The 25,631-nt window shown below is 39.8% G+C and overlaps 1 protein-coding gene across 2 annotated transcripts in view; it reads left to right on the plus strand.

Moving 5' to 3' along the window:
• The window catches only part of DAAM1 (dishevelled associated activator of morphogenesis 1), a 137,489-nt gene that overhangs the window by 44,554 nt on the left and 67,304 nt on the right, over positions 1-25,631 (plus strand). For both annotated transcript variants that reach the window (XM_006891771.1, XM_006891770.1), the window contains exon 3: positions 19,042-19,113. In XM_006891771.1, coding sequence (XP_006891833.1) covers positions 19,042-19,113 — 72 coding nt within the window. The remainder of the gene's footprint in view (positions 1-19,041; positions 19,114-25,631) is intronic.

Genomic DNA, 25,631 nt, shown 5'->3' on the forward strand with positions numbered 1-25,631 from the left:
GTGAGGCCCCAGGCCTGGTTCAAATTGTTTTCTGCCGAACATTCTTCTGGGTGGTATAGCACTGGTCTGTATCTTAATGTGGCTCTTTGAGCTTTTTAATGCTCTCTGAGCAGAGGTTATTACTCACTGAAGGGATCTCTAATGGAGCAGTCAGTAGAGTTGCACTACCAATCCAAAAGCCGGCCTCTCTGCTGTTTGTACCCACCAGTCTTGCAAACCCAGTGGAGGGTCCACTATGTGTTGGTTCAGACTTGATGACAATGAGTTTTTTGAGAGACTACTCTCTGATTGCCACTGTTACTCTAGGAATGACTCTCTGATTAGGGCTAATTATTACCCAGTTACAGTGATGTTTCAAATAACGTGAACTTGTTTGTTGTGCCACACCATATACAATTGGTTTTGCTTCTGCCACTATTTTCATAATAGTTGATTTGGCCAAATTTTCTGTTGTTTTAGCAACGATAGTGTGGTAATAAGTTTTTATGAACCTTTATCAGTGACTTTCTGGAACAGAATGAAGTAGTAATTATAAAGGGAGAAAAATTTTAAAAAGGTTTCTACTGCTCAGTTGATGAGGAAGCTCTGGTGGCCTAATGGTAAGATGCTGCATTGCAGTCCCAAAGGCCTGCAGTTTAGATCCACCAGCTGCTGTGCAGAAGGATGGCAGTCTCCTCCTGTGCAATTCAGTTCCTCTGAAAGCTCTCTGGAGGGTCAGCTATGGGTCAGTTCCAACTTAAGGGTATGCAGCAGCAGCACAGCTCAGTTAATGAATGCTGTTACTTTAGTAATTGATGTTAATAAATGTTATAACATTTTAAATGTGGAAAGATTTTCCAAAATAATTATATTGTTGTTATGTTGTTGAGGAGATTGTACATCTTCTTCCCACGGAGCAGCTGGTAGATTTAGACCGCATGTCTTCAGGTTGGCAGCCAGCTTCTTACCACTAGACTACTGGAACTGTCAATATTTTGTTGTTTGTTTTGTTATGTGCCATCGAATCACCCATATTTCACCCTATGTACAACAGCTCTGAATTCTGTTCTATCCTGAGCCGGTCTCACTGAGTCTAATACACCTAATCCCATTGCTTCAGTTATCGTGTCAGTCTATCTCATCCAGGGTCTTCCCCTCCTATGCTGTCCTTCCACCCTTCTTAGCATGATGTCTTTCTCCAAGGATCGGTCTTTCCTGGCCACATGCCCAAAGTATGTGAAATGAAGCTTCCAAATCTTTGCCTCCAAAGAGAAACTTGGTTTCACCCTAAGACAGACCTATTTGTTCTCTTGGTAGTCCATGATATGTTCAATATTCTACTCCAGCACCACAACTCAAAGGTATCAGTTCTTCTTCTCTCATCCTTAGTCATTGTCCAGCTCTCTGATGCATAGAATATAATTGTGAAGACCATTGCCTGAATCAGGCACACCTTAGTCCCCAGACTGACATCATTGCTCCTCAGCACTCTGGAGTGGTCCCTGTCAGCAGACTTTCCCAATGCAATTTGTCTCTTGATTTCCTGACACCTGGTGCTGAGAAGTAGCACATTTTAGCATTTTGTACTTATGTTTATCACTGTATTAGTCAATTATTAAATTGATAAGAAACGTTACTTAGGATTCTGGATGTTCTAGTACAGGAGGAAGTCTGTGGGGGTGTGAGGAGCAGATATTGACACCAGGAATGACAGCACTGAGAGACACTAATGCTAGTGACACCACTGACTGCAGAGGAAATCTGATCTGTGGCTCACTCTTCCTGGCCCCTCCACCTCATTGCACCCTCCACTCCAGATCCAGGCAAAGTGTGCTTCCATTTTTAGCAAGCTCATGGCTGATACCTGCCCTTACTAAACAAATGCATTTCCTCTGAACTGGTTGCCGTTTCGCTGGCAATGTGCACATGCAGAACTGGCACATTCCGTTTAGGCTGACAACAGGTTCACTGCAGCTGGAAATCACACAATTGGTCTCTTTTTACAATCAGTCTCTTCTAACTAAAACCAAAGAGCCATTGCCATTGAGTCAATTCTGACTCCTTGTGACCCCATAGAGCAGAGCAGAACTGCCTAATGCTTAGGTTTCCACGGCTCCTTCCCCTTTCTCCCATGTTTGTTGTTGTTGTTGTTATGTGCCGTCGAGTCGTTTGTGACTCATAGCGACCCCATGTACAACAGCCCTAAACCATGCTCTATCCTGTGCCAATCTCATTGCCTCTGACACACCCATCCCGAGTGCCCCAGTCACTGAATCAATCCACCTCATAGAGGGTCCTCCCCTCCTGCGCTGTCCCTCCACTCTACCCAGCATGATGTCCCTCTCCAAAGACCTGTCTCTCCTTACAACATGTCCAAAGTATGTCAGACGAAGCCCCAGAGTCCTTGCCTCCAAGGAGCAGCCTGGTTTAATCCTCTCTATGATGAATCTGTTTGTTTTCTTGGCAGTCCATGGTACATTCAATACTCTTCTCCAGCACCACAGCTCAAAGGCGTCAATTCTCCTTCTATCCTCCCTAGTCATTGTCCAACTCTCTGATGCATAACAAGTGATTGCAAAAACCATGTTTTTTCTCCATGGAGCTCCTCAAATCACTAGCATTTCAGTTAGCGGCTCAGTGCTTAATCACCAGACCTCGGGGGCTCCTGGCTTTGCTAACTAATGCATCTTTGTCTTGAGCATATCTGCATAAATGTTTTAAAAGTGTGTTCTACTTTTTGTACTCCTTGCTTTATTCAGAAAAATTGCAAAGTGTATTATTTGGACAAAATCAGGCTCATTCAGGCTGGTCTGTTTATAGATAAGAAATTGAAATATTTATATTATAGTTCATCCCCTGGCCTAAATTCTAGACAGGTTCCTATTAAGAAGTCAATTCCTAGATTTTGACGTCATTGACTCTTTGCTTTATACTTTTCAGATTTGGATTAAGAGTCAACATTATCTGCTCTGTGAATACCATCTCTCCATTTTTTTCCCAATACTTATTCAGTGGAAAACATCCCTGTTATTGAAGCTTGTACATTCCCTATAAATGGGAAACACTAGGTTAAAAGTGAGTAGGAGAACAGGACCCTGTATTACTATATATAATTACTTGAATAACAGCAAAAAGTAGTTACGTACATCTGAGAAACAGTAAAATAGCTCAGTTGGCTGAGCTCGTTAATGAAGGCTGTATGGCTGTCTTTTGACTTTCTACTTCTTTGTCTAGAATTGGAGTTAGAAAAGCAGGTCCTCCAGCCTTCATTCCGTGCTTGCCACTCGTGGCTCTGCCGGCGGTGCGTGAAGGGAGAACCGCCGCCTCTGATACATCCACTGAAGAGTTACAGCTTTAGGTTTGAACAGAAGCCCTGGGAGGGCCATAGTTTCAACTCCCATTGAGGAACTATGTTTGGCTTCCAAATCATTAATTCTTAAGTAGGTTCTTCTTATTGCTCCCTTTTTTTTAAAAAAAAATTTATTATTAAGTTTTATTAATTTTAATGAACATTTACAGAGATTTTGGGTTTCCATTCATTCATTGTTGCACTGTTTTCTCTACCCTCCCCCCCCAGTTCATTCCTCTTTTTTTCCCCCCTTGGAAGTCTATTTTAATTGTCCAATTGCCACAGTGCTTGTCAAAGCCAGTTCTGATTAATCTCCTTTTGTCCTTTGCCATTCCCTATCACTCCTCCCTGAGAGAGACTTCGCCTTGATTCATAAGGAAAAGGGGATGGCGTATTCTCTTAGCTACTAAAGGGCCCCTTTGGCAATAGGAAACACATAGACTATTATGGAGATTGATTTTGGAATTTATTGCTCCCTTTTGACAGCTCTGCACCGCACAGATTCCCCTTTTTGCAGAAGTCAGAGTAACTATTTTGGAGCCCTTGATCTTTGCCATAGAGCCTCGTCCATAGTGTTACTGTGGAACTCCGGCTCTGAATGTGAGTCAGTGAGTCCTTATGAGCCCGTTGCCTACCATGTTGAAGTACAAAACCATAATGCCATTTCTGTAATTCAGCCACCAGATGGTGTGGAGTTGCACTCGGCATGAGAACAGGTACTTGAGTGTCTTTGAAACCCAGAGGGAATTTGGTTAGGGAATCTCAAGTGTGTGGCTTCAATGATAGCTGCATCTCTGATGGAAAAGATAGTCACTGTATCTCATAGTGAGAACCCACTGTTAGCTGCTGGTTCTGTGGGCTTCCACTCCATTGACCCCTGAGAGACTGGAAACTCTCCTGACCAGCGCATACTCTGTCACTATTCCTGAGAACTTCAAAGGGAGCTGAGACAGCAGATGCCTTAGAGTTGTATTGCCAACCCACAGGCCATGCCTCTCTGCAAGTTTGAATCCACTAAGGGAGAAAGATGGGCAGTCTCCTCCCAGTATCATTTACAACCTTGGAAATCCAATGAAGGATCAACTGTGAATCTGTTCTGACTTGACAGCAATGAATACGTTATACATTAAATAGCCTGCCATACAGAGATAGCAGAAAGGTTCACTAACTACTACCTCTACATGATTTTAGAAATGGAAACCTGCATCAGAAATTGCTAGTGGGCTCAGTAAGAAATGGCATGTCTCCAGGCTCTCCCATGTTATATAGTTGTTTTTGTTGTTTACCAACAAGTTGGAACCAGCCCATAGCTGACCTTCTGGCCGGTTTCCAGAGGCAGTTAACCACAGGGGAGGAAATTGCCCATCCTTCTCCTGTGAAGCAGCTGGTTGCCTTGAACAGCATATGTTCTGGATTGCAGCACAACTTCTATATACAACTATATAATATAGTTGTGTGTTGTGTGTTTTTTTTAAAAAAAAATTGTTCCTCTTGATTACATTATTAGAGAGGATTATTATTAGTAAAGCCATTATTAGGAAGGATTCATTGGGGCCCTGAAAAGATGGGTTAATAGGTAGGCATAGATTGATAATGATTAATTTTATAAAACACAATATATGAGAATGATTGTATGAAACACAATGTGACTGAAGTAAAATGTGAAACATAATGTTAATGAATTTTGTATCCAAATCAATATAAATTTTTAAAACAGAAAACAGCATTGTAATTAGCAATGTCTGCACCTACACTTGGTGAAAGAATGTGGCATATGTAGTTAAGTATTTGCCACTCTTGTCATTGAGGACACCTCTTGCCTTGAGATTTTTGCTGAACCCAAGTACATCTTCAATGCTTATTTTCTGTGGACTCCTCCCTGCTTCTCAGTAGCTTTTCTAAGTGCTGTGGTGCCTCCTTTTATAAAGAGCCTGCCCTAACCCTGTCTGACTTCACTATCTCCAGATCAGTTTATGAAAGACCTCAATGGGAGGAAGTGTCCACTTTAGAAGGAGATCAGAGATGAACAAAATTACTTTTCCGGGATCTTATATATACACTCATTTTTATTCCTTTCACTGATAGCTCAAGCACACCTAATACTATTGAATCCATTTTATGCTTGGTCCATTTCAAAACTACTCCAGCTTGAGAAGTGGGGGAAAACTTTGAGCTTCCAGTGTACATTACAATGTGCCAATAATACTTCTAATTTGGGGATCTCCAAATTCCTTATATTCTAAGGAACTGGTAATTTGTGGCACTGGGGATGGGTTACAACAGACAGTCTCCTGAAGAATGCTACCCTTAAATTATAGTGTCTTAAATTCTCTGCTATTCTTCAATACCATACAGAGCAACATTTAATTCCAGCAATCTTAACATAGTATCATTTTGTTTATCTCTATATGTAAGGAAAGGCCTTTTTTGCTTCCTGAATTCTTAAGATACACTTATTCCAGCCTCACATTTATACTTTCCTGATATAGTGACTTAGTCCAATTGATATACTTCCTTTTTTTAAAAAAAATTATCACTGTCATTAGCTTACTACTTTATTTTACAAGCTTAATGGCTTAAAATCAGAAATATGGTTATGACCCTCCTGCTAGGATGCAATCCATATAAGCATATGTCACAGCTATCTCGAGAATCCTAGCCTGCCTGGAAAATGCTTTTATGTGCTTAATGTTTTTCTCAATTCATCAAGTTTACTCACTGTTTTCTAAGGAATTCTCTTTATAATCTCAAGTGTTAAGCATTATATTGCAGCTCATGAGTCCACTTGGATTGTTTTCCCAACAGCAGGTTACAGAACATCAAAACTTGCTTTATGACATTCCGCAAGGCTAATCTGGTAGCAGCAAATCTGGTAGCAAGATGTGAAGCAGCAAAGGCCATTGACACCACTGATTGGATTTCCACACTGCATAAGGGTCTACTGATGTGGATCCAAATGTGTTAATGTATCAACCAGCTGGATCAAATTGTACCTGTGTCTCTTGTACTTCATGGTGACCTGTAGGTCAAAGATTTGCCTTTTAACAAGCTACACAGAAGTAATTTGTTAAATGCCAATGTACACCTTTGTGTACATGGGTAAAATGCCTGCCTGCAGGGGAAGATGATGTTGTATCACATCTGAAAAGAATAATTGCAGTATTTGTCTTTTACCTGGCCAAGAAAATGCAAGGAATTGTCATATGAGATTAACTACAGGTGTTGGCGTTTTTCTAGTGGAGTTTTTTTCGTCCTCAGTCGTATTCCATGCTGTGTGAAGTGCTTTGCCAAAGAAATGACTTGCTAAAATAAATAAATGCCTCATACTTTGGGAAGTGGACTGTAAAGTTTCAGCTTTTATTTCTTGGTAAGGATTGTGGATACTTTCTTAGATATGCCAGCACACTAAATATCTATTCCCTCTGGATCCTGTAACATATGACTTTAAAGATTTCAGACGCTATAAAACCAGCTGGGGCTTTTTCGGGAAAGAAGAGCATGTGGGAACAGAGTGGGCCCTTAGCCTTTTTCAGAAATACAGTTGGTTTTCTTAATCATGAAGCCATGTTGTTTCTCTTCTCCTTGTTATTACTGTTGTTGATGTTCCCCACAGAATAACTAGATCTCCTGAAAGTGTCACTGTTTTTCTCACTTTTTTCTAGACTGCATGCTTGTGAGGAGAAAAGAAATGATCATTCACAGAGAAGTAGCATAAGCCTGATTTTGGATGTGCTGTGTTTTATTTCCGGCCATTGAGATTTTTTATGGTTTTTACTAGTGTTAATAAAGTTTGTGATATATAAAAAATAGTAATGTAATATTTTGTGCTACCAAAGAAATGTTCCAAGGCATTTTTCCCCCCAGAATTCAGGAATGCTGGTGCTTAATTTTCATTTTGAGTGGAAGATGCAGTTAGAAAAGCTGGCGTTTAGTAAATGTGCAGGAGAGCTAATAACACTTGACTGTGGTTTCTTTTATTATTTTTATCATGTGATGAAGGAATGAAGTATAAAAGTGAGTATGTTCTTTATAGCTGTATTTGCAAAGACTTAGACATTACTGTCAGAATAAGCTTTCAGTGTTCTAAGAAATCCTTATTTCTAAGTTTGTAAACTTTGTAAGTCCAGGATCTGCTAAAATCTTAGGTTTCACATCTGTGAATAAGAAGAATGAAGAGCTTTGCCCTTTTATTTGTGTATTCCCATACCTAGAGCAATACTTAGTCCATTACAGGCAATCAATAAAATCTTTTTAGACAGGTAAACGAATGAGAAGGAAAGCAAATGACTTTACATTCAGTTCAGCACTGTACACTTAAGAGCATGATGAGAAGAGGTATTCTATTCCTGTCTTGCCTTTGAGAAGCCCTGTGTCCTGCAATGAATCCTCACGACACCAACAACATGTGACAGATGGAGAAAAGATTGAAGTCAAAGATTTCATTTTGCTTACATGCACAATCAACATCAATGGTAGCAGTAGTCAAAAAAGCTTTGCATTGGGGAAATCTGCATTGAAGGGCCTGTCCAAAGTTCTAAAGAGAAGCAATGCTCCAAGCCATAGTATTTTCAGTTGCTTCCTATGCGTCAGAAAGTTGGACAATGAATAAGAAGGTTGAAGAAGAACCAATGCTTTGAATTGTGGTGTTAGTCAAGAGTGTTGAACATCCCAGGGACTGCCAAAACAATAAACAAGTCCCTTAGAAGAGTGCAATCAGAGTGCTACTTAGCACTTTGATGGTGAAACTTTGTCTATCATACTTTGAGCATATGTCAGAAAGTCTAGTCATTGGGAAAAGACATTTTCCTGGGAAAGATAGAGGGTCAGAAAAAGAGAGGGAGACCCTCAACAAATTGGTGTCAGGATGTTGATTATGGATCCAAGCAAGATGAATTTGTTATTAACTTCAATCTCTTCTCCATCTATTTTGATGCTGCCAGTTGACGTGGTTGATGAGAATCTCTTTGAGACGCAGTCCATATTGAAGACTGCAGAAAACATTTTAAGGCCTCCTCAGTTTCAGCAAGCAAGGTTGTGTGATCTGCTTAATGCAGATTTTTGATGAGTCTCCCACCAATCTTGATACCACATTCTTCTTCGTAAAAGTCTAGCCTCCCAAATGATCTGTTCTGTATATAGATTGAAAAGGTATGGAGAAAAGATAACATCTATGACACACTCTTGCCAATCCTAATAATCTTCAAAAATAATTCTCTAAGCTTTTAAAGAATTGGTCTCACTGAAAGAGATAAGGCTAATGAGAATGCAGGAGAAACCTGTATCAGATATAGAAGAATCACTACTAACCTAGACTGAGGCCCAAACACAAAAGAGAGTTCCTCTCAGCATGTTATGGATCAATATTGAGGCATGAAGCTTATATGAAATGCTTAAAGAAAAGGCCAGACTGGACTTGCAATATAGTATTAATGTAACAACCAAATAACATATTCTATTTCACAGAACCTATTGTAAACATTAAGCAATCCATAACTATATAGAATTTTCAACTAAACACAATTGATACTGAGGCTGAACATACTCTAAATGATCTGTCAGACATCACACAGGTCCATGAAGGATATTCCGGTGATGCTTGAAGGGGTTGAGTATGGAGAAGAGGAGCAGAGGTCTCAGAACTACAACCTGGAGGGATGGAAAATTTACTCTAGTGCTCTAAGGGGGCTAAAACTTGCCTCAGTGTTTTTTTAACAGATAATAACTCTAATCCTGTTTTCCTGTTTTCAATTCTGTTAACTTATATTTATGCCTTAGAGATAATGCTCAACTTCATTAAAACATATGCACTTGACTACACATGTTTACCTCCACTTGATTGACATGTTTCTTTCACTCTAAGTCATAAATGCTATTTGACTGTCAGGAAATTGAGAACCTGTTCTGTTTGTAGAAGCCTTTTGGATTCTCTCTCAGGAAGAGTTTGTCCAGAGATGTGCGTTATTGATGCAAGCATTTGAGAATAGCCCTTTCATAGGAAATGTATTTGTTGGAGTGGTTTGCAAATAATGAACGTGTAGATGGGCTTGTGGAAAGTTTATGATAGGTTTATGAATTGGCGAAGATGAAATTATACTCTGCAGCCAGCAAGGAATGCATGGCTTGGTAAAGAAAAGACTTTGGGAAGACATAATAGCTGTGTTCAGGTTGTTTAATGACTACTGTTTGTTGTTCATCAAAGATATTGGACTTATTTCATGCAATTTCCAAAGACAAAATTAAGGCCAACAAGTTGAAGTTACAAGGAGGCTTGTGTCGATTCACTCTGATAGGAACTTTCTAACAATTCTCAATGTATTGTTTCCCAAAGCTTGTGGATCCCTGGAAGCCTTTTCTCAGAGAGCTGTTCATTGATCATCTTCCAGTGACATTATGTAAATGTAATGTGGGACTAGAATGCCTCTACATTTAAGGACTAGCTATGCGGTCCTTACATGCTTTATAGCATCAGTAAAAACTGGGAAAGCCATTGTTGTTGCAAGCCACCCTTGAGTCATTCCGGAAAATGACTGACATTCTGAGACCCAAGAGGAGGTATTGGGTTTCCTGGCAGATGAAGCCTCTGTTCTGTAAGCATGTCTTGTGTGGGCCCAACCGGATTTTGACAACAGATGCACTTGATGTATAATTGTGGCAGTAGCCAAAAAATGTAACCAGGATTGGCAAGCCCAGGAACCACATGGCAATCTTGAAATGTGACAGCATAGAAATTCTTTCCTGAAGTCAATTGTCTTCCTTTGGCAAGCCTCTGATATAAGATCTCACTTCCACCCACCGCTAGATTTGCCAGTAGGCGTTAAAAGGACCAAATGGAGCAACAGTCTCAGGAACATGTTTGTAGGCCAACTGGTTCTTCTCTTCCCAAAGAAAGAACAGTATAACAAATTGCAATGGCATTGACATTATCTACTACCTGCCTGTCAGTTTGTAGTAACTTATGATACTAGAACCTGTGCCTCTGCTATTACAGATATGCATCATCAGCCATAGTGGACAGATCTCAGAAGTGTGTGGCTAAATAGAGGGTCCCTGACGACGGTTAGGGAGAGAGACCTTCAATGAGCACAGGAGCTGCAGCGATGGGGTTGAACATGTGATTGTGAGAATGGCACAGGGTTGGACATGATGTATAACCATGATACTATACTATTTTAAGATGTAGTCAAACTACTTTCATGAAACCATGAGCTTAGAAAGAAGGTAGACTTTCAGGCATGATAGGTTATTCTTTTTTTTTTTTTAAAGTGCAAATTAATATATAAATTTCGAACACACTGTGTTTGCTAATCCTAATTTAAAGCTGAAGCTTATGGAAATAGAGTGGCTTTAGAGGAAGTGGAAAGCGTGGAAGGTAGTTGGTGACCAAGTTGAAATTTTTATGTGCTCCAGCCCTCTTGAGAGCCAACCTTAGTCTGGCACAGGGGTCAGTAAATTACAACCAGCCCAAGGTATCGGCTGTTCCTGTTTTTGTAAATAAAGTTTTTCTAGAGATTCAGCAGTACCTATTCAAATGTTACCTGTGGTTATATTCTCAATACAATAGCAAAATTGAACTGCAATGTATTATGTAGCCTATTAAGACTTGAATAATTACTGTTTGGCCGTTAGGCAGGGGTGAAAGGTGGGATGGGGGAGAAGCCTACTAGGCTAGCGTTCTGTTTGATGCTTAATTGTGGCTATCATTTGAGAAGATGCTATCCACAGTACTGCTCACTGAAGAGGAAGGTCAGTAAAGATATTAGCAAGACCTCCTACAAAATTTTTCCTCTTCATATTCCATCCTACGTTCTCTTTATTCCCTGTAGCTTAGACCTGGACTCATCTTCAGAGGTACCTGTTCTTTTTCTTCTCTTGATTTGGTTAGTTATCACATATCGTGAAGACATACCTAGTGGAATAGTTTTACCTCTCTGCTCCTAAGTTGTTGTTTTTGTTATATAGTTTCCCCATAAAAATTCCAGTTGTTGTTGTTGTTATGTTTCATTGAGTCATTTGCGACTCATAGCGACCCTATGTACAACAGCCTAAACCCTGCTCTATCCTGTGCCAATCGCATTGCCTCTGACTCACCCATCCCGAGTACCCCAGTCACTGAATCAATCCACCTCATAGAGGGTCTTCCCCTCCTGTGCTGTCCCACCACCTTACCAAACATGATGTCCCTCTCCAAGGACCTGACTCTCCTTACAACATGTCCAAAGTATGTCAGACGAAGCCCCAAAATCCTTGCCTCCAAGGAGTAGCCTGGTTTAACCCTCTCCAGGATGAATCTGTTTGTTTTCTTGGCAGTCCATGGTACATTCAGTACTCTTCTCTAGCACCACAGCTCAAAGGCAGTTACAAAGCAAATTATTTAACATCTGTTGCATTTGTTAGTATTTGTGTTTCAGGCTCATGAAATCTATAATAGCAATGGCAATTTAATACAAAAGGTAAATATTTTGTTCATTAACAAGGGATAGAATGTTTAAATTCTATACACTTATCATAGTGAACATGAGTTTTCTAATTGCATTTTCTTTGCAAATGGGTTAAGTTTTTGTAAGCAATTAGTTGCTTTTCTCCTATAAAGAAAATAATCAGGAATATATCCCAGTAAAATGATACCTTTCTGTAGCTGAAACTCATTTGATTAAACTTTAATACAACTTCTTCTCTTTTTTGCTATGGTAGTTTATTTACAAGTAGCCTCCAACTTTCAAAGGGGTTCCACTGACAATCCCTCCATAAGTCAGTACTGATGCAAGTTGAATACCTCATTTGTTTTTCTTCAAATTCTCATCATTATTATTATTGATATTTATTATCTGTATCTATGAACTCCATCTTTGTTTGCCTTTAGAGATTGAGGGAATCATGTAAAAAGTTACTTATACATTTTTTTTATTTTCTCAATTTTTTATTATTAATTTTAATGAAAATTTACAGAGACTTTGGACTTCCATTCATTCATTGTTGCACTTTTTTCTGTGCTCACCCCTCCACCCCCCAGTTCACTTTTCTTTGAAAAGTAACAGAAAAATTCTTTTATTATTTTACAATCCTTTCCCCCAGCTCCACTCCGCTAAGCAGCTTTTGTTCTGGATTCCTGTCATGACAATAATACCTAATCATATATCACTTTTAAACAGTTCTCTCCCTCATCTGTTTCAATGCAGTATACATTATTTATCCCATCTTTCTCAGTCTCCCCTCAACCCCAATGTCAGTCCTGTTTTACAACAATGGCACTATGCAGTATTTGTTCTTTTGTGACTGAGATATTTCACTCAGCATAATGCCCTCCAGGGTCACCCATTTTCAATATTTCATGAGTTTCTTGTATTTCAGTGTGTCGTAGTATTCCATTGTGTGAATATACCACAGCTTCTCTATCCAGTTTTGATGGGCACTTAGGTTGTTTCCAATTCTTTGCTATTGTGAACAAAGCTGTGATAATCATAAAAAGTTACTGATATATTTTAATATACATATACATACACAAAAATCCACAAATCATAAAAAATTTACTTTGATGAATAATTAGACAACACTGGCAGTTTATCAGTTGCAATAATAATTCCACGGGTTACCTCTAGATTATCCCTGGAATGTGAATGACATTTCTAGTTAGAAGACTTATGAGAGTTGCCTCCTTGGTCCTTTTACCTCCCCTCCCCCTTCATATTTTTCAGAGTGACATCTCACTGCTTCCCAAATGTGCTTAGAGACTTAAAGTGACTTAAAGTCTCTGATTTCATTAGAAAACTACATCTAAGACATTTTTGAACAGTTAAATATTAAAATTGAAAATCTGAGAATGACAACTTCAGTAAATTGCACACTACAATAGTGTATGTAGTGCCTATTGTTAATGTTATGTTGTACCAAAAAAAGATGGGGAAAGATGGTCTTAAAGTGTGGTTCATCATTACTGGAATACGTTGTGAATTGTAGACTACCTGAAATTTGCTAGAGAAAATTTGTAGCTAATACAGACAGTGAGTGTCTGTCTTCTCTACAAATATGATCCAGGAACTGAGAAAGTATTATCTAACGGCATGAGGAGATTTATGGCTTCAGTTGGCCGAGTGAATGTTGCTTTAGCCTGTGATTTGTGGTCTAGTGAACAACCACAGGACATGTCCTTTGCAATTGATTGACCTCTGCAAAGCCTATTTCAGGCCTTAGTGTCAGAGTGTCTTAAACAGAGAAGGTTTGGATTAGAAAAGCCCTCCTGTACTTATTTATATATTATTGCTTGAGCAGTGATCCTATTACAAATCTTTCCCATGGTAATCTCAAAAGAAGTTATTCTTGATTAAAGACTTAATATTTTTAAACTGTATTTGAGCTCCACTTACATCAGTGAAAGGCTTCAGCTGCTACCAAGAAGTCATTTGCCACACAAATCCCCAAATATATGACTGTAGAAATTTAGAGAAATTTTTAGCATGCCTTGGGTACATAAATCTTAAGACCAAACCATATAATTTCTGTCTGCATGAACAGAATTGGGGTTTTAGTATGTTTTAGAAGTAGCAACTGCATGCTATGCATCAGAGAGCTGGACAATGACTAGGAATGATAGAAAGAGCTGTGGTGCTGGAGAAGAGTGTTGAATATACCATGGACTGCTAGGAGAACAAACAGGTTTTTCTGGAGAGGGTGAAACCAGCCTGCTCCTTGGAGGCAAGGGTTCTGAAGCTTCGTCTGACATAATTTGGGCATGTTGCAGGGAGGGACCAGCCCGTGGAGAGGAACGCCATGCTTGGGAGGGGGAGGGACAGCATAAGAGAGGAAGACCCTCAATGAGATGGATTGATTCAGTGATTGGGGTAGTGGGATTACGTGTGTCAGAGACAGTGAGATTGGCACAGGATAGAACAGGGATTAGGGCTCTTGTACATAGGGTCACTATGAGTCACAAACAACTTGATGGAACATAACAACAATTCCATTATATGAAGTGTTTAAGAATTAAGACCAGCTTTGTATATTCTGTATATTATGATTTATCTGAGGTCTAATCTTTAAGAAAAAGATTGCTTGGGTTCTTTCCTGCTGCCTGTGAATTCCTTTGGCATTTCATCTAACCTTTCAGTGTCTTTGTTTCCTCCTCAGTAAAATAGATGCACTAACAAAAACATAATGGTTGGAAAAGGTCAGCAGAAAAGAGGAAGATCCTCATTGAGATGGGCTGGCATAGTGCCTAGTACAGTGGGTTTGAGCACAGCTGAAATGGTGAGGCTGGCACAGGATTGGAGCGGGTTTCCTTCTGTTGTGCAGTGGGCACTTACAACTCAGAACCATCTCCACATCAGCCAATGGAAAACCTGCCTCAGTGTTGAGCCACCTTTGTTTGAATCAGCCACAACACATGGGAACCGACCCCATGGGATAGATTAAATAAAGAATACAATACTTCTAATAGTATTTGGCACCTGGATATTCTACTGTGCTTGAGCCCATGTGCCACTTCATCTCATTGAGGGTTGTCGTCTCTACTCAGTTTTGCCTCTTTTTCTCCAAGCATGAGAATCTTTCTCCAGGGATTGGCTTCTGCATGCCAAAATATGTGAGACAAAGTCTCACTATTCTTCTTTGTAAGAAGCATTGTAGCTGCCCATTTTTCAAGTCCGTGGTATAGCCAATATTCTTTATCAATACCAACACCAATACCAAAGGCATCAGTTCTTTTACAGTCTGCCTTATTCATTGTCCAACTTTTATGTGCATAAAGTCCTCAAAAATACCATAGCTTGATCAGTCACTCTCTAATCTTTAAAGTTACATCCATCCCAAGTGCTTTAAGGAGGTCTTTTGCTGAAGATTTGACCAATATGGTGTGTCTTTGATTTTTTAAAATAATTTAAATTTAACTTAAATTTAAATTAATTTAAATTTAAATACTTTAAATTAATTTAAATTTAATTTAAAGTAATTTTTATGAAAGTTTGCAGAAAGATAGGTTTTCATTCATTCATCGATTCTCTTTTTTCTCCTCTTCCCCTTCCCCTAATTCCCTTTGTAATGCACGCCTTGTTCAGATTCTTGCCAAGCATCTAATGTTTAATCAGCTTTTCCTTTCATATAGCTTTTCCCTTCACCTATCTGAATGTATTAAATATTATCTATCTATTTTTTTCCTGTTCTCCCTCTGCCTGGTCCATTCTATTTTTATAACAGTGGTCTTATGCAGTATGTATTTGTCCTTTTCTGATTGAGATATTTCACTCAGCATAATGTCTTGGTGGAAGATCTATCAACAATCTGCGATATGCAGATGATACAACCCTGCTTGCTGAAACCGAGGAGGAACTGAAGCGCTTGCTGCAGAGGGTCAAGGACTGCAGCCTACAATATAGATTGAGGCTCAATGTCAAGAAGACAAAGATTCTCACTGCTGGGCCAATTGACAGCATCAGGATGGATGGTGAAGAGATTGAGATTGTTCACAGCTTTAGTTTGCTCAGCTCCACAGTCAACACTCTTGGCACCAGTAGCCAGGAAATTAAAAGACGTATTGCCATGGGAAAGTCTGCTGTTAGGGACCTCTCCAAAGTACTGAAGAGCAATGGTGTCTCTTTGGAGACTAAGGTGTGTCTGATACAGGCCATGGTCTTTGTGATCACTTGTTATGCATCAGAGAGTTGGACAATGCCTAAGGAGGATAGAAGGAGAATTGATGCCTTTGAGCTGTGGTGCTGGAGAAGAGTATTGAGGGTACCATAGACTGCTAGGAAAACAAACAGATTCATCCTGGAAAGGGTCAAACTGGGTTGCTTCTTGGAAGCAAGGATTCTAAGGCTCCGTCTAACATACTTTGAACATGTTGCAAGGAGGGACAGGTCCTTGGAGAGGGACATCATGCTTGGGAGGGTGGAGGGACAGCACAGAAGGGGAAAGCCCCCTACGAGGTGGATTGATTCAGTGACTGGGGTAATCGGGATGGGTGTTTCGCAGACGGTGTGATTGGCACAGGACAGAACAGAGTTTAGGGATGTTGTAAATAGGGTCGCTATGAGTCATAAGCAACTCGACAGCACATAACAACAACAACGTCTTTCAAACCATGTTGTATTATGTTTTACAAGTTCAGTTTTCAAATCAGTGCTGTGTGTAATAGTCTGTTGTGTGGATATACCAGTCTTTTCTATCCATCCATTCATTTGTCGTTGGGCACTTGGCCGCTTCCATCTCTTTGTTATTGTGAATAATGCTGCAGTAAATATGAGTGTATGAGTGTGCTACATCTGTTTATACCATGTCTCTGGTTTCTTTAGGGTAGATTTCCAATAGTATAATCGCTGGGCCAAATGAGATTTCTATTTCCAACTTTTTGAGGACTGCCTTCCATAATGGTTGTACCATTTTACATTCTGCTGATTCCTTGTTTTCCTAAAACAAATAAATAGAATTGAGATAAGTAGTTTAAAGAATAAGACATGTTACAGGCTACATAGGAGCCATTTGATCTTCTGTAAGCTTGGACATGTTACACTTCTGCCAGTAGTTTCTTTCATTGACTTCTAGAAAGAGGCCACCCTTTCAACTTATCTCAATGTACAGTGCTCTTTTATAGGATCCCTGGAGAATAATCACATTCATGTCATCTGGCCCATGCCTTTGCAAAACTACAGAGTCACAGCCACGCAAGGCAAGGAGAGACACACAGATTCACAGATGTGAGTTCTACTCAGCTATGCTGAGTACAGGAGGACTAGGGTTGCACAGGGGAAACGTGAGGTGCACTGCCAAACAGGGAAGTCTCAGAACCAAGCCCCCTTCCCCAGACATAGTGTTAACAATTAATACATTTACAAACTGCCTTCAAGCATAGTTGCTCATTTTATTTCCTCAACACTGTGCTGTGTAAAATGAAAATGAAGCCTTCCCCCTTATTTTGACTACAGTGTCTAGGTTTACTCTTAATCTGTTTACATTATTAGAACATTCCCAAAGTATAAAACTTTTACTCTATATACTAACCCCCAGCTTCTAAAATGATTGCTAGTAGACTGTAGCCATGACTATTAAGCTTACAGCAGGCCCTCATGGGGCCTAGAACATGGGACTTGATTTTGTTTTAGTTTTGGAACTTTGCCCCAGTTTGAGAAAAAGAAATATCTGGCACCTTTTATTTCATTTTATAGGTTCAAATACCATTGAATATCACTGTGGGTTTTGGCTGGTTCAATACAATGGCAACAGTGAGACTTTGCTAACTTTAGTATTCTATTTTAAGAGGAGAAAAAGTTCAGCATGTGCACTACCACTATAGCTCTTTTATTAGCATGTTAAATTAGAATCAAGGGCTGTTCTAAAAACTCATCAGATTTCCTAAACTTTAAAACTAAGGAAGTGTAACCTTGTCCAGCTTCAAAGCCACAGCTGTCCCCTTTGCCCTTATCATCTGGGTACTTCTGTGTCCAGGTGAAGCACATGCATCTCTCCGAATTCAGATTCCAGTCATCCAGCTTTTAGGGCACAGTGAGCAATTTTGTGACTGCTTGAGAAATAGTTTTGAAATTATGTTCTATTATCCCTTCCCAGTAGATCCATCTAGAAAGATTTGCTTAAATGAAGTGTTTGGAGTGTTTCGTTTTGATTTGTTATAAGTTCTGAGTAAAACCTCAAATTAAAAGGAAAAGCTCCACCTTCAAATCAGTGTCCCAAGGGCTGGGATTCTGAAAGCTCTGGTGATGTAGTCGGAAGGAGTTGCACTGGCAACTCAAAGTCATATGGTTCAAATCCACCAGCCAGCCACTCCGTGGGAGAAAGACGGGTAGTCTCCTCCTGTGTACTTTCTGCCCCCAAAAACACAGTAGAGGGCCAGCTATGAATTAGCTCCAACTTGATGGTACATAACAACAATGAATAAGATGTTAAACTAGGTAGTAGTCATTTCATTGTCAAATAGCAGCTAAGAGTACTTGGTCTGGCACCTTCTCTTAGGTGTCAGGGAGATTGTGTGTTCCCTGAGGGTGAAACTAGAAAGTAGCTGGAATTTTCCTTTTCAAGTCACATTAAGTCTGTCTTAATAACACAGATGGCTTGTGGCTGCACAGGCTTACAAGCATGTGTAGAAATCACCAACAGTGACATCCTCTGATATCTGTGGAACGGATTATATTAATTCTATGGAGCGGAGGCCACAGGTACCTTCTTGGTTTAGGAGATGTGATTCAGGCTGGCATGGTGTCCCGTCCACAGAATCCCTGGGGACTCTGGGGCTGGCTTCTGTCCCTCTGGTGTTAAGGTGTGGTTTAGGAATCAGTTCCCAAGTTCTTTGGGCTTCAGTTATTTAACTCTCAGACCCACTGTGTTTTCTACTTAAATATTCAAGTTGTCATAGCATGAAGGTTGAACTTGGGACCAATGTATGCATAGGTTGTTTTCACTACCTCTACACCATAGTATGGCTAAGTTCCCCTTTAAATCCATTCCCTTTGCCTAGTGGTTCAGAAAATGTCCCCCCTTCTCAAGACTTCAGTATGCTTTGTGGAAATTGGATCAAAAAGACTATTAAGTTAGATATCTTGATGATTAAAAGCAACATTAAAAAGAATTATCTCCTCTTGGTGTCTTTTATTGACATGTGTGTCCATATATGTGTCTGGATGCTGTGGGAGTTAGATTCACTTATTTTGTCTGTTTTGGATATTCATTTAGTGATGTATCTCCTTTTCTTTTATTTCCCCCCCGCCTTTTAGGACCAAGAAGAAAACAAGGGAGCTACAAGTTGGCCTGAATTTTACATCGATCAGCTTAATTCCATGGCTGCTGTAGGTATACATTTATGTTCCATGACACACAGTTTAAAACACAAGTCTAGTACAAAGTACACAGTTGCCCAATAAAGCCATTCGAGAAAGAACAACTTTTGCCTTTCTAAACTCCATCCCAAGCTCCCAGCATAGGGGGATAAAAGGAGGGCAGGAGTTGTGCTTGGCAAAATGATTTTTCCACTATGTCTTAAATAAAATCAACACACACTAAAATATAAGCGAGTTTAACGTAAAAGAGGAAATGTAATCTTAAGTCTGGCCAGAGTTCAGCTCGAGCCAGAAATTGCTCTTGCCAGTCATTTGGAGCTTTGGTGTGGCCACACCAGTCTAAAAGTTAACACCTTTTAAAAGTAGCTTGATTAAACTCTTTCATCATTGCATCCCCTTTCTTCCTGAGGCCTTGTAACCAAGACTTCTTGGTTCTTGCTTTTGCAGGACACCAAAGTGTTCTTTCACTTTTGTACTTTTACCATGGCATTTCTCGAGTGGCTTGTTTAATGGGAAAGAATAATGATGATGATGATAACAGTAATAAAAGCAGAGATGTCTTGGACAATCTTTGTCACATGGATGTTTAGCTCAGAAATTGCTTAAAATGCATTCTCAGTGTCTAAAATATATGTATTCTGAGCCCATGGATGTCTTTACATCAGCGGTTCAAAAAGCTTGAGGAGCATTTATTGATCAAGTAAATTATGCAGCAGAAGATAAGTCCTTGACCTTTGAGCCATAGTAGCTGAAATACTGTTATAGTTGATAAAAACTGGAGGTTACCCACAGTGGAATATAGTCTTTGCTTCAGCAGACACACTCATGATTTTAAAGGCCAATCTATTAGATCAGAGTTGGAGTCCATAACATTTCAGTAGATTGTTGTTGTGTACCATCAAGTCAGAATTGACTCATGGCTTGACCCTCCAGCAAGTTTGCAGAGGCAGTAAATAGAACGGGTTGAGATTGCCCATGGAGCAGCTGGTGAATTTGAACTGCATGCTTTTGAGTTGACAGTACAGCTTCTTAACCACTAAGCTACCAGATCTCCCTCAGTAGATGAGAGTTTCTATAATACCTTTCTCTACCTTTGTTCCCTTGTCTTCCCCAAAGTCCTAATGGAGAACTTATGTTTCTATCATTTAAAGCAAACACTTTTAGATGGTGCCCTATTTTTCTGTTGCTGCAGAAGTTAAAAAACTGGTCAGACTATGTGAATCATTCACGTTTTTGCAAAACTTCAGTGACCTTGAGTTTTAATAGCTTCCTCTTTTTGAGCATTTTCTTTGAAGATGCTTCTCACACTGTCATATAATAACAATAAACAGCCCAGGAAATGTGAACAGGACTGTATAAATTATACAAAATAATACACATTCTGCCCTGAGGCAGAATTTTTTTTTTGCCCTGAGGATTTCAAGTCTAAAAGCATAGCAGAAAGGAACGGAAAATAACCATCAAATCCTTCTTGTAGAAGGCACGTTACTCTTGCCAAAGATAGAGAAAGGGTGATCTCAGCATTTGTATGGATTTGCTCACGGAATGTAGATTTGTAGTGACCAATAGGGATTTTCAAGGCTTCCCTGTAAGCAATAATAATTTAGAGCCATTTACATTTCCTGCATATAAAGGCTATTTTCTGAATTATTGTTACTGATTATTATGGATTTAAAATAAAATCCAAATTGTCAGGCGAGCTGTCTTTTTAGTTAAGTCAGTATTGTTTGATGGCTAGTGAGGGAAGTTGCTCCCTTGTTAATGTACTCTCCATCTGTATAGATAGATAGATAGATAGATAGATAGATAGATAGATAGATAGATAGATAGATAGATAGATAGATGTACAAAGTGCTATGGATTTTTGTTGTTGCTCTTCTTTAACACTTAGGGCAGTTAGAGTACTTTGTGCTTCAGTGACTTGCTCTTCCAGGGCTTGTCTGGAGTCATCCTGGCTCGTTTCAGTGCTCGGAGTTCTTTGATGTACCAGTCGGTGGCCCTTCTTCAAAAGGCTCCCTTCTCCTCTATCCAGCTCTTTGGGTAACTTTGCTGTATTTGTTTGTTTGTTTCAATTGCATTTGAATCCTAAACAGATATTCTTCTCAAAAGTATCTCAAGGCAATTAAATTGTCAGTGACTTTGCTATCATTTAGTATTAAACACCTCATACAGCATTTGAATGTTCCACACTGTAGTGGCATCTTTTGAAGGTCAAAGGTAAAAGGCGTTAGCAGTCCATGAATTAACTGAAGCTTCCAAACTCCTGCAGACAGTAAGGAACAAGGAAATCTGGGAAGGCCAGAAACGCTTTGTTGCATTTTCTGCTTTTCTAATCAGATATGCTACCACCTCCCCTTCCTGTACAACACGTGCACACACATAAACCCACTACCCACTGGGTTCCCAAGGCTGTGAATCTTTATGAGAGAAGACTGTTTATCTTCTTCAGAGCTGCTGTAGAGTCAAACTACTAATCTTTTCAGTAGCAGCCAGACACATTATTCATTGTACCCTCTCCTCCTCATAGTGCGATTGAGAGAGAGATAACTGTATTGGAAAATTCATAAAACACACAGCAAAATTTCTGTGAGACGATGCTCCTAGAGACTGGAACAATATACTCATATAACCTCATTGCCGGTGAGTCAGAACCAACTCATGGCTGACCCTCCAGCAGGTTTTTAGAGGCTGAAAATCACACAGAAGCTCATCTTTCTCCATAGGAGCTGCTAGTGGATTCAAATAACCAGAGAGGCATCATCTTTGGGGTAACTGTGAGTCTCCCTACTGACTATGTCACCAGGGCCCCACTTCCTCTAAATCATCGGCTGAAACTCTCTGCCTGGAGAATTACTTACTGAAAGAGTTGTTTGTCCACTTTGTCATCACCCATTGTCTTTGGTTCAGATCTATTGTTTATAGGATCACTATGAGTTGACTCCATCTCCATTGTCCCTAACAACAACAACAACATTCTCTTCATTATCATTAGTGACAATTGCTTAGTAATTGTCATCACAGGATAGGCAGTGTAAGTCATTTTCATGTTGGTTTTAATCCTTATAAGCACCCAATGTTGTGTTATTTGTAGATAAGGTTTCTAAAACTCAAAGAAATGTTAGCTTGCCCAGAGTGATCTAAATAAGAGGAAGTGGTAGGGCCAGAATTTAGACCTATCAGTCCTTTCCCTTTTACCTATCACCAACACAGTTGTTAAAACCCCATAGCTTAAAAGATGCCTGGCAATCCCATTGCCCACCCCCAGGCCTACCAAGGTTCTGAGGAAGGGCGGGCATCTGTTTCCTTTAATGCCTCAAGAGTCTGGTAAACAATCCTGGTTGAGAACCATTGTACTTTCTGGTGTGCGAAGCCATTTGTGGAACAAGTTCATTTACTTTATGTAAGCCTCGTAACAAGAACGCTTTGTTCTTTAAAGGGCTCCTGAGTGACCGGTCTGGCTTTTAAAGAGTGAAAAAGAGTATAATAAAAGAGCACAGTCTGGCAGGTTTGAGAGGGGCCTGGCTTCGTTTTGTATGTGACCTCTCAGTATTCTCTCTAGCAGGAGGCAGATGAAGTCCAGGATGCTTAGTGGACTGGCCTCTGTCTTTCTTACCAAGACAATGTGTCAAATGGAAGCTGAGTTCCAGATTCCAGCCCAAGGTGATTTATATGCCTACAGTGTGCACCTCTCGCAGACCTCCAGGTTCCGATGCTTCTTGCATCTTTAACAAGAAGACCCCTTGACAGAATGTGTTTTGTCCTTTGCTCACTTCTCATGTCAGCAGGTATGCAGGAAATCTTGCAGAACTGTGCTCCATAGGGTTTTCAATAGCTGATTTTTCAGAAGTTAACTGCCAGGCCTTTCTTACAGAGTATTTCTGGACAGACTCCAGCCTCCACCCATTCAGTTAGCAGTGGTTTGCACTACTTAGTGACTCCTCTAGTAAGTGCTGAGAGAACCCAACGAAGCTGCCACAAGGCCTGTATGCCAAGGTTGTTGTTATTAGGTCCCACCAAGTTGGCTCTGGCTCATAGCAGCCTTGTCTACAGCAGAATGGAGTGCTGTCCGGTTCTGTCCCGTCCTCATAGTCACTGTAGTCAGTGAGCCCATTGCTGCAGCGTCCTGGTCGATCCACTGAGGGCCTTCCTCCTGTACTAACGTATATATATGATAGATTCTTGGCGTGGTGAGTGATCTTCAGAAATACAAAGTTACGCCATTATCATAAGCTCAAGTGACTCATAGTAAACCTTTTTCCTAATTGTGGAACTTGAAAGCTTACGATTCTATATAAATTATATTTTCATATTAGAAAGTCAGGTTTATCCACAAAGCCTTCATTTTCACAATGTAAAATAAAAGCTATCTTAGATCAAATTCTAATCATAAATCACATACAGAAAAGAGTATACTTGGTAGTGCTCCATTCTTATATTGAGAAGAAAAAATTCTAACTTGATTTCACTTAATGCTGCTTTGATTCTCTGCCGGAGGAGTATATCACGTAGTCTGCCTTTGTTCAAGGTGGCCCACTCCTTTCAAGATTATTAATAGCATAAGCATATGTATCTTTATTTGGTATTAATGGCACACAGAATGAAATTCTCTTAGTCTTTACTTTTCATTCCAAAACTCTTGTCAGCTGAGTCAACTCCAAGTTAAGCAGAACCTAGAAAACATGGTAAACCCCCAAATAGGGATCCCAAGGCTGTAATCTTTACGAAAACAGACTGTCCTAGCTCCCTTGAGGGTAGCTAATGAATTCTAAGACTCACCTTTTAATGATGATAGTCGTTTACCTCACCCAGCTGCCTCTGAATATACTTCAGCTCATGATGCTGTTCCACTGTGTTGCCAAGGAGAGCACCCATCTTTATCGTAAAGAGTGACAGTTAGATTTGAACCACCAACATTTTGTTTAGCAGCCCAACACTTAACACATTGTGCCACAGGGCACCTTTAATTTTTTTTAATAGATTTGTGAAATAAGTCTTGAGTACAAAAGATGATATTCATAAAGGACTTTCTTCTGAACTGTGGGTTCCAAGTGATACTGCTTAAGAGTCTAAACTAGTTCAGCTTTCAGCTATGCCATAGGAGATTAAGTCTGCTTTGCTGGATTTCTGCTGAATTTTCCAGTGGATAGGTCTCACAGAGCCGTGATGAATTCATAGGCTATTTCTGCACGTAGCTTCTTCTGCCACCATCCTGTGGTGACAGCTGTCCAGACACATCATCAGTAAGAAGACAGCTTTAGCTGAAACAAGGACTTGTTTTTTAAAAAAAACCAAGCAGAATATTCCTTTAATTTTTGTTTCAGTTGTCGTAAATGGTATTGATGCCTTCATTTGCTTTGGGCTCTACCCTCCTTGTCGTAAAGTCACATTTCATTGTCAATTGTGATACTGACACTTTCTGATTAAAGATTTAAGTAAAAACTCAAAACTTCTTTTCCTCAGTACAGTTATCCATCCCTGTCTGGTTACAATAACAAAGCAAACAAAAAGCTTCTCTTTATCATATTTAATAAGAAGTAGTAAAATACAGACCAGGCAAACACATGTGATAAAAGTGCAAGGAAAGGGCCTATTGTCCCTCCCTATGTGTGGGGCTTCCTGAGAGCACAGACTGTGAATAAACTAGCTTATCCTGGAAAGAAGGGACTGGAAGATACTTTTTAAAGAAAATCTATAAAGTTAATACTGCTGTTAGGTGCCGTCAAGTTGGTTCTGACCCTCCGTTCAAGAGAATAATAAAACACTGCCAGGTTCTGTGCCCTCCACTATACTTGCTCTGTGTAATTGCTATGCTTATGGCCATTCTTCCAACCACTGTGTTCATCTATCTCATTTAGGATTTTCCTCTTTTTTGCTGACTCTCTACTTTGCATAGATACCCTTCTCCAAGGGCTGGGCCCTCAGGATTACATGTCCAAGAGGCATGTGGTGGAGTCCTGCCATCCCTGTTTCTAAGGAGCATTGTTCTGGATACTTCTTTCAAGATAGCGTTATTTGTTCTGGAAGTCCATGGTATATTCAATATTTTTCACCAACATCACAATTCAAAGGTGTCAGTTCTTCACCAGGCTTCCTTGTTCTTTATCTAGCCTTCACACACATATGTTATTGTTATTATGTGCCCTTGAGTTGACCATGACTTATAGCAAAACTATGAATAATGAATCTGTACCCTGCCCTCTCCTGTGCCATCCTTATCATCTCTGATATACTTGAGCCATTGTAACAGTTCCTGTGTCAATTTATCTAATTCTTCCTCTCCTTTTCTGATCTTCCATTTTTCTAAGCATGATGTCTTTTTCCAAAGACTGGTCCCTCCTAACAGTCCAAAGTACATGAGGCGAAGTGTCACCATTATTATATATGTTATATTATTATATATATGTTCTCTTGGCAGTTCAGGGGTGGGATATTCAGTACTCTTCTCCAGCACCACAACTCAAAGGCATCATTACTTCTTCAGTGATCCTTAGTCACTGTCCAACCTTCAGATGCATAGCAAGTAATTG

The sequence above is a fragment of the Elephantulus edwardii genome, unplaced genomic scaffold, assembly GCF_000299155.1.
Source record: "Elephantulus edwardii isolate Elephantulus edwardi_28Jun2011 unplaced genomic scaffold, EleEdw1.0 scaffold00104, whole genome shotgun sequence".
Lineage (NCBI taxonomy): Eukaryota > Metazoa > Chordata > Mammalia > Macroscelidea > Macroscelididae > Elephantulus > Elephantulus edwardii.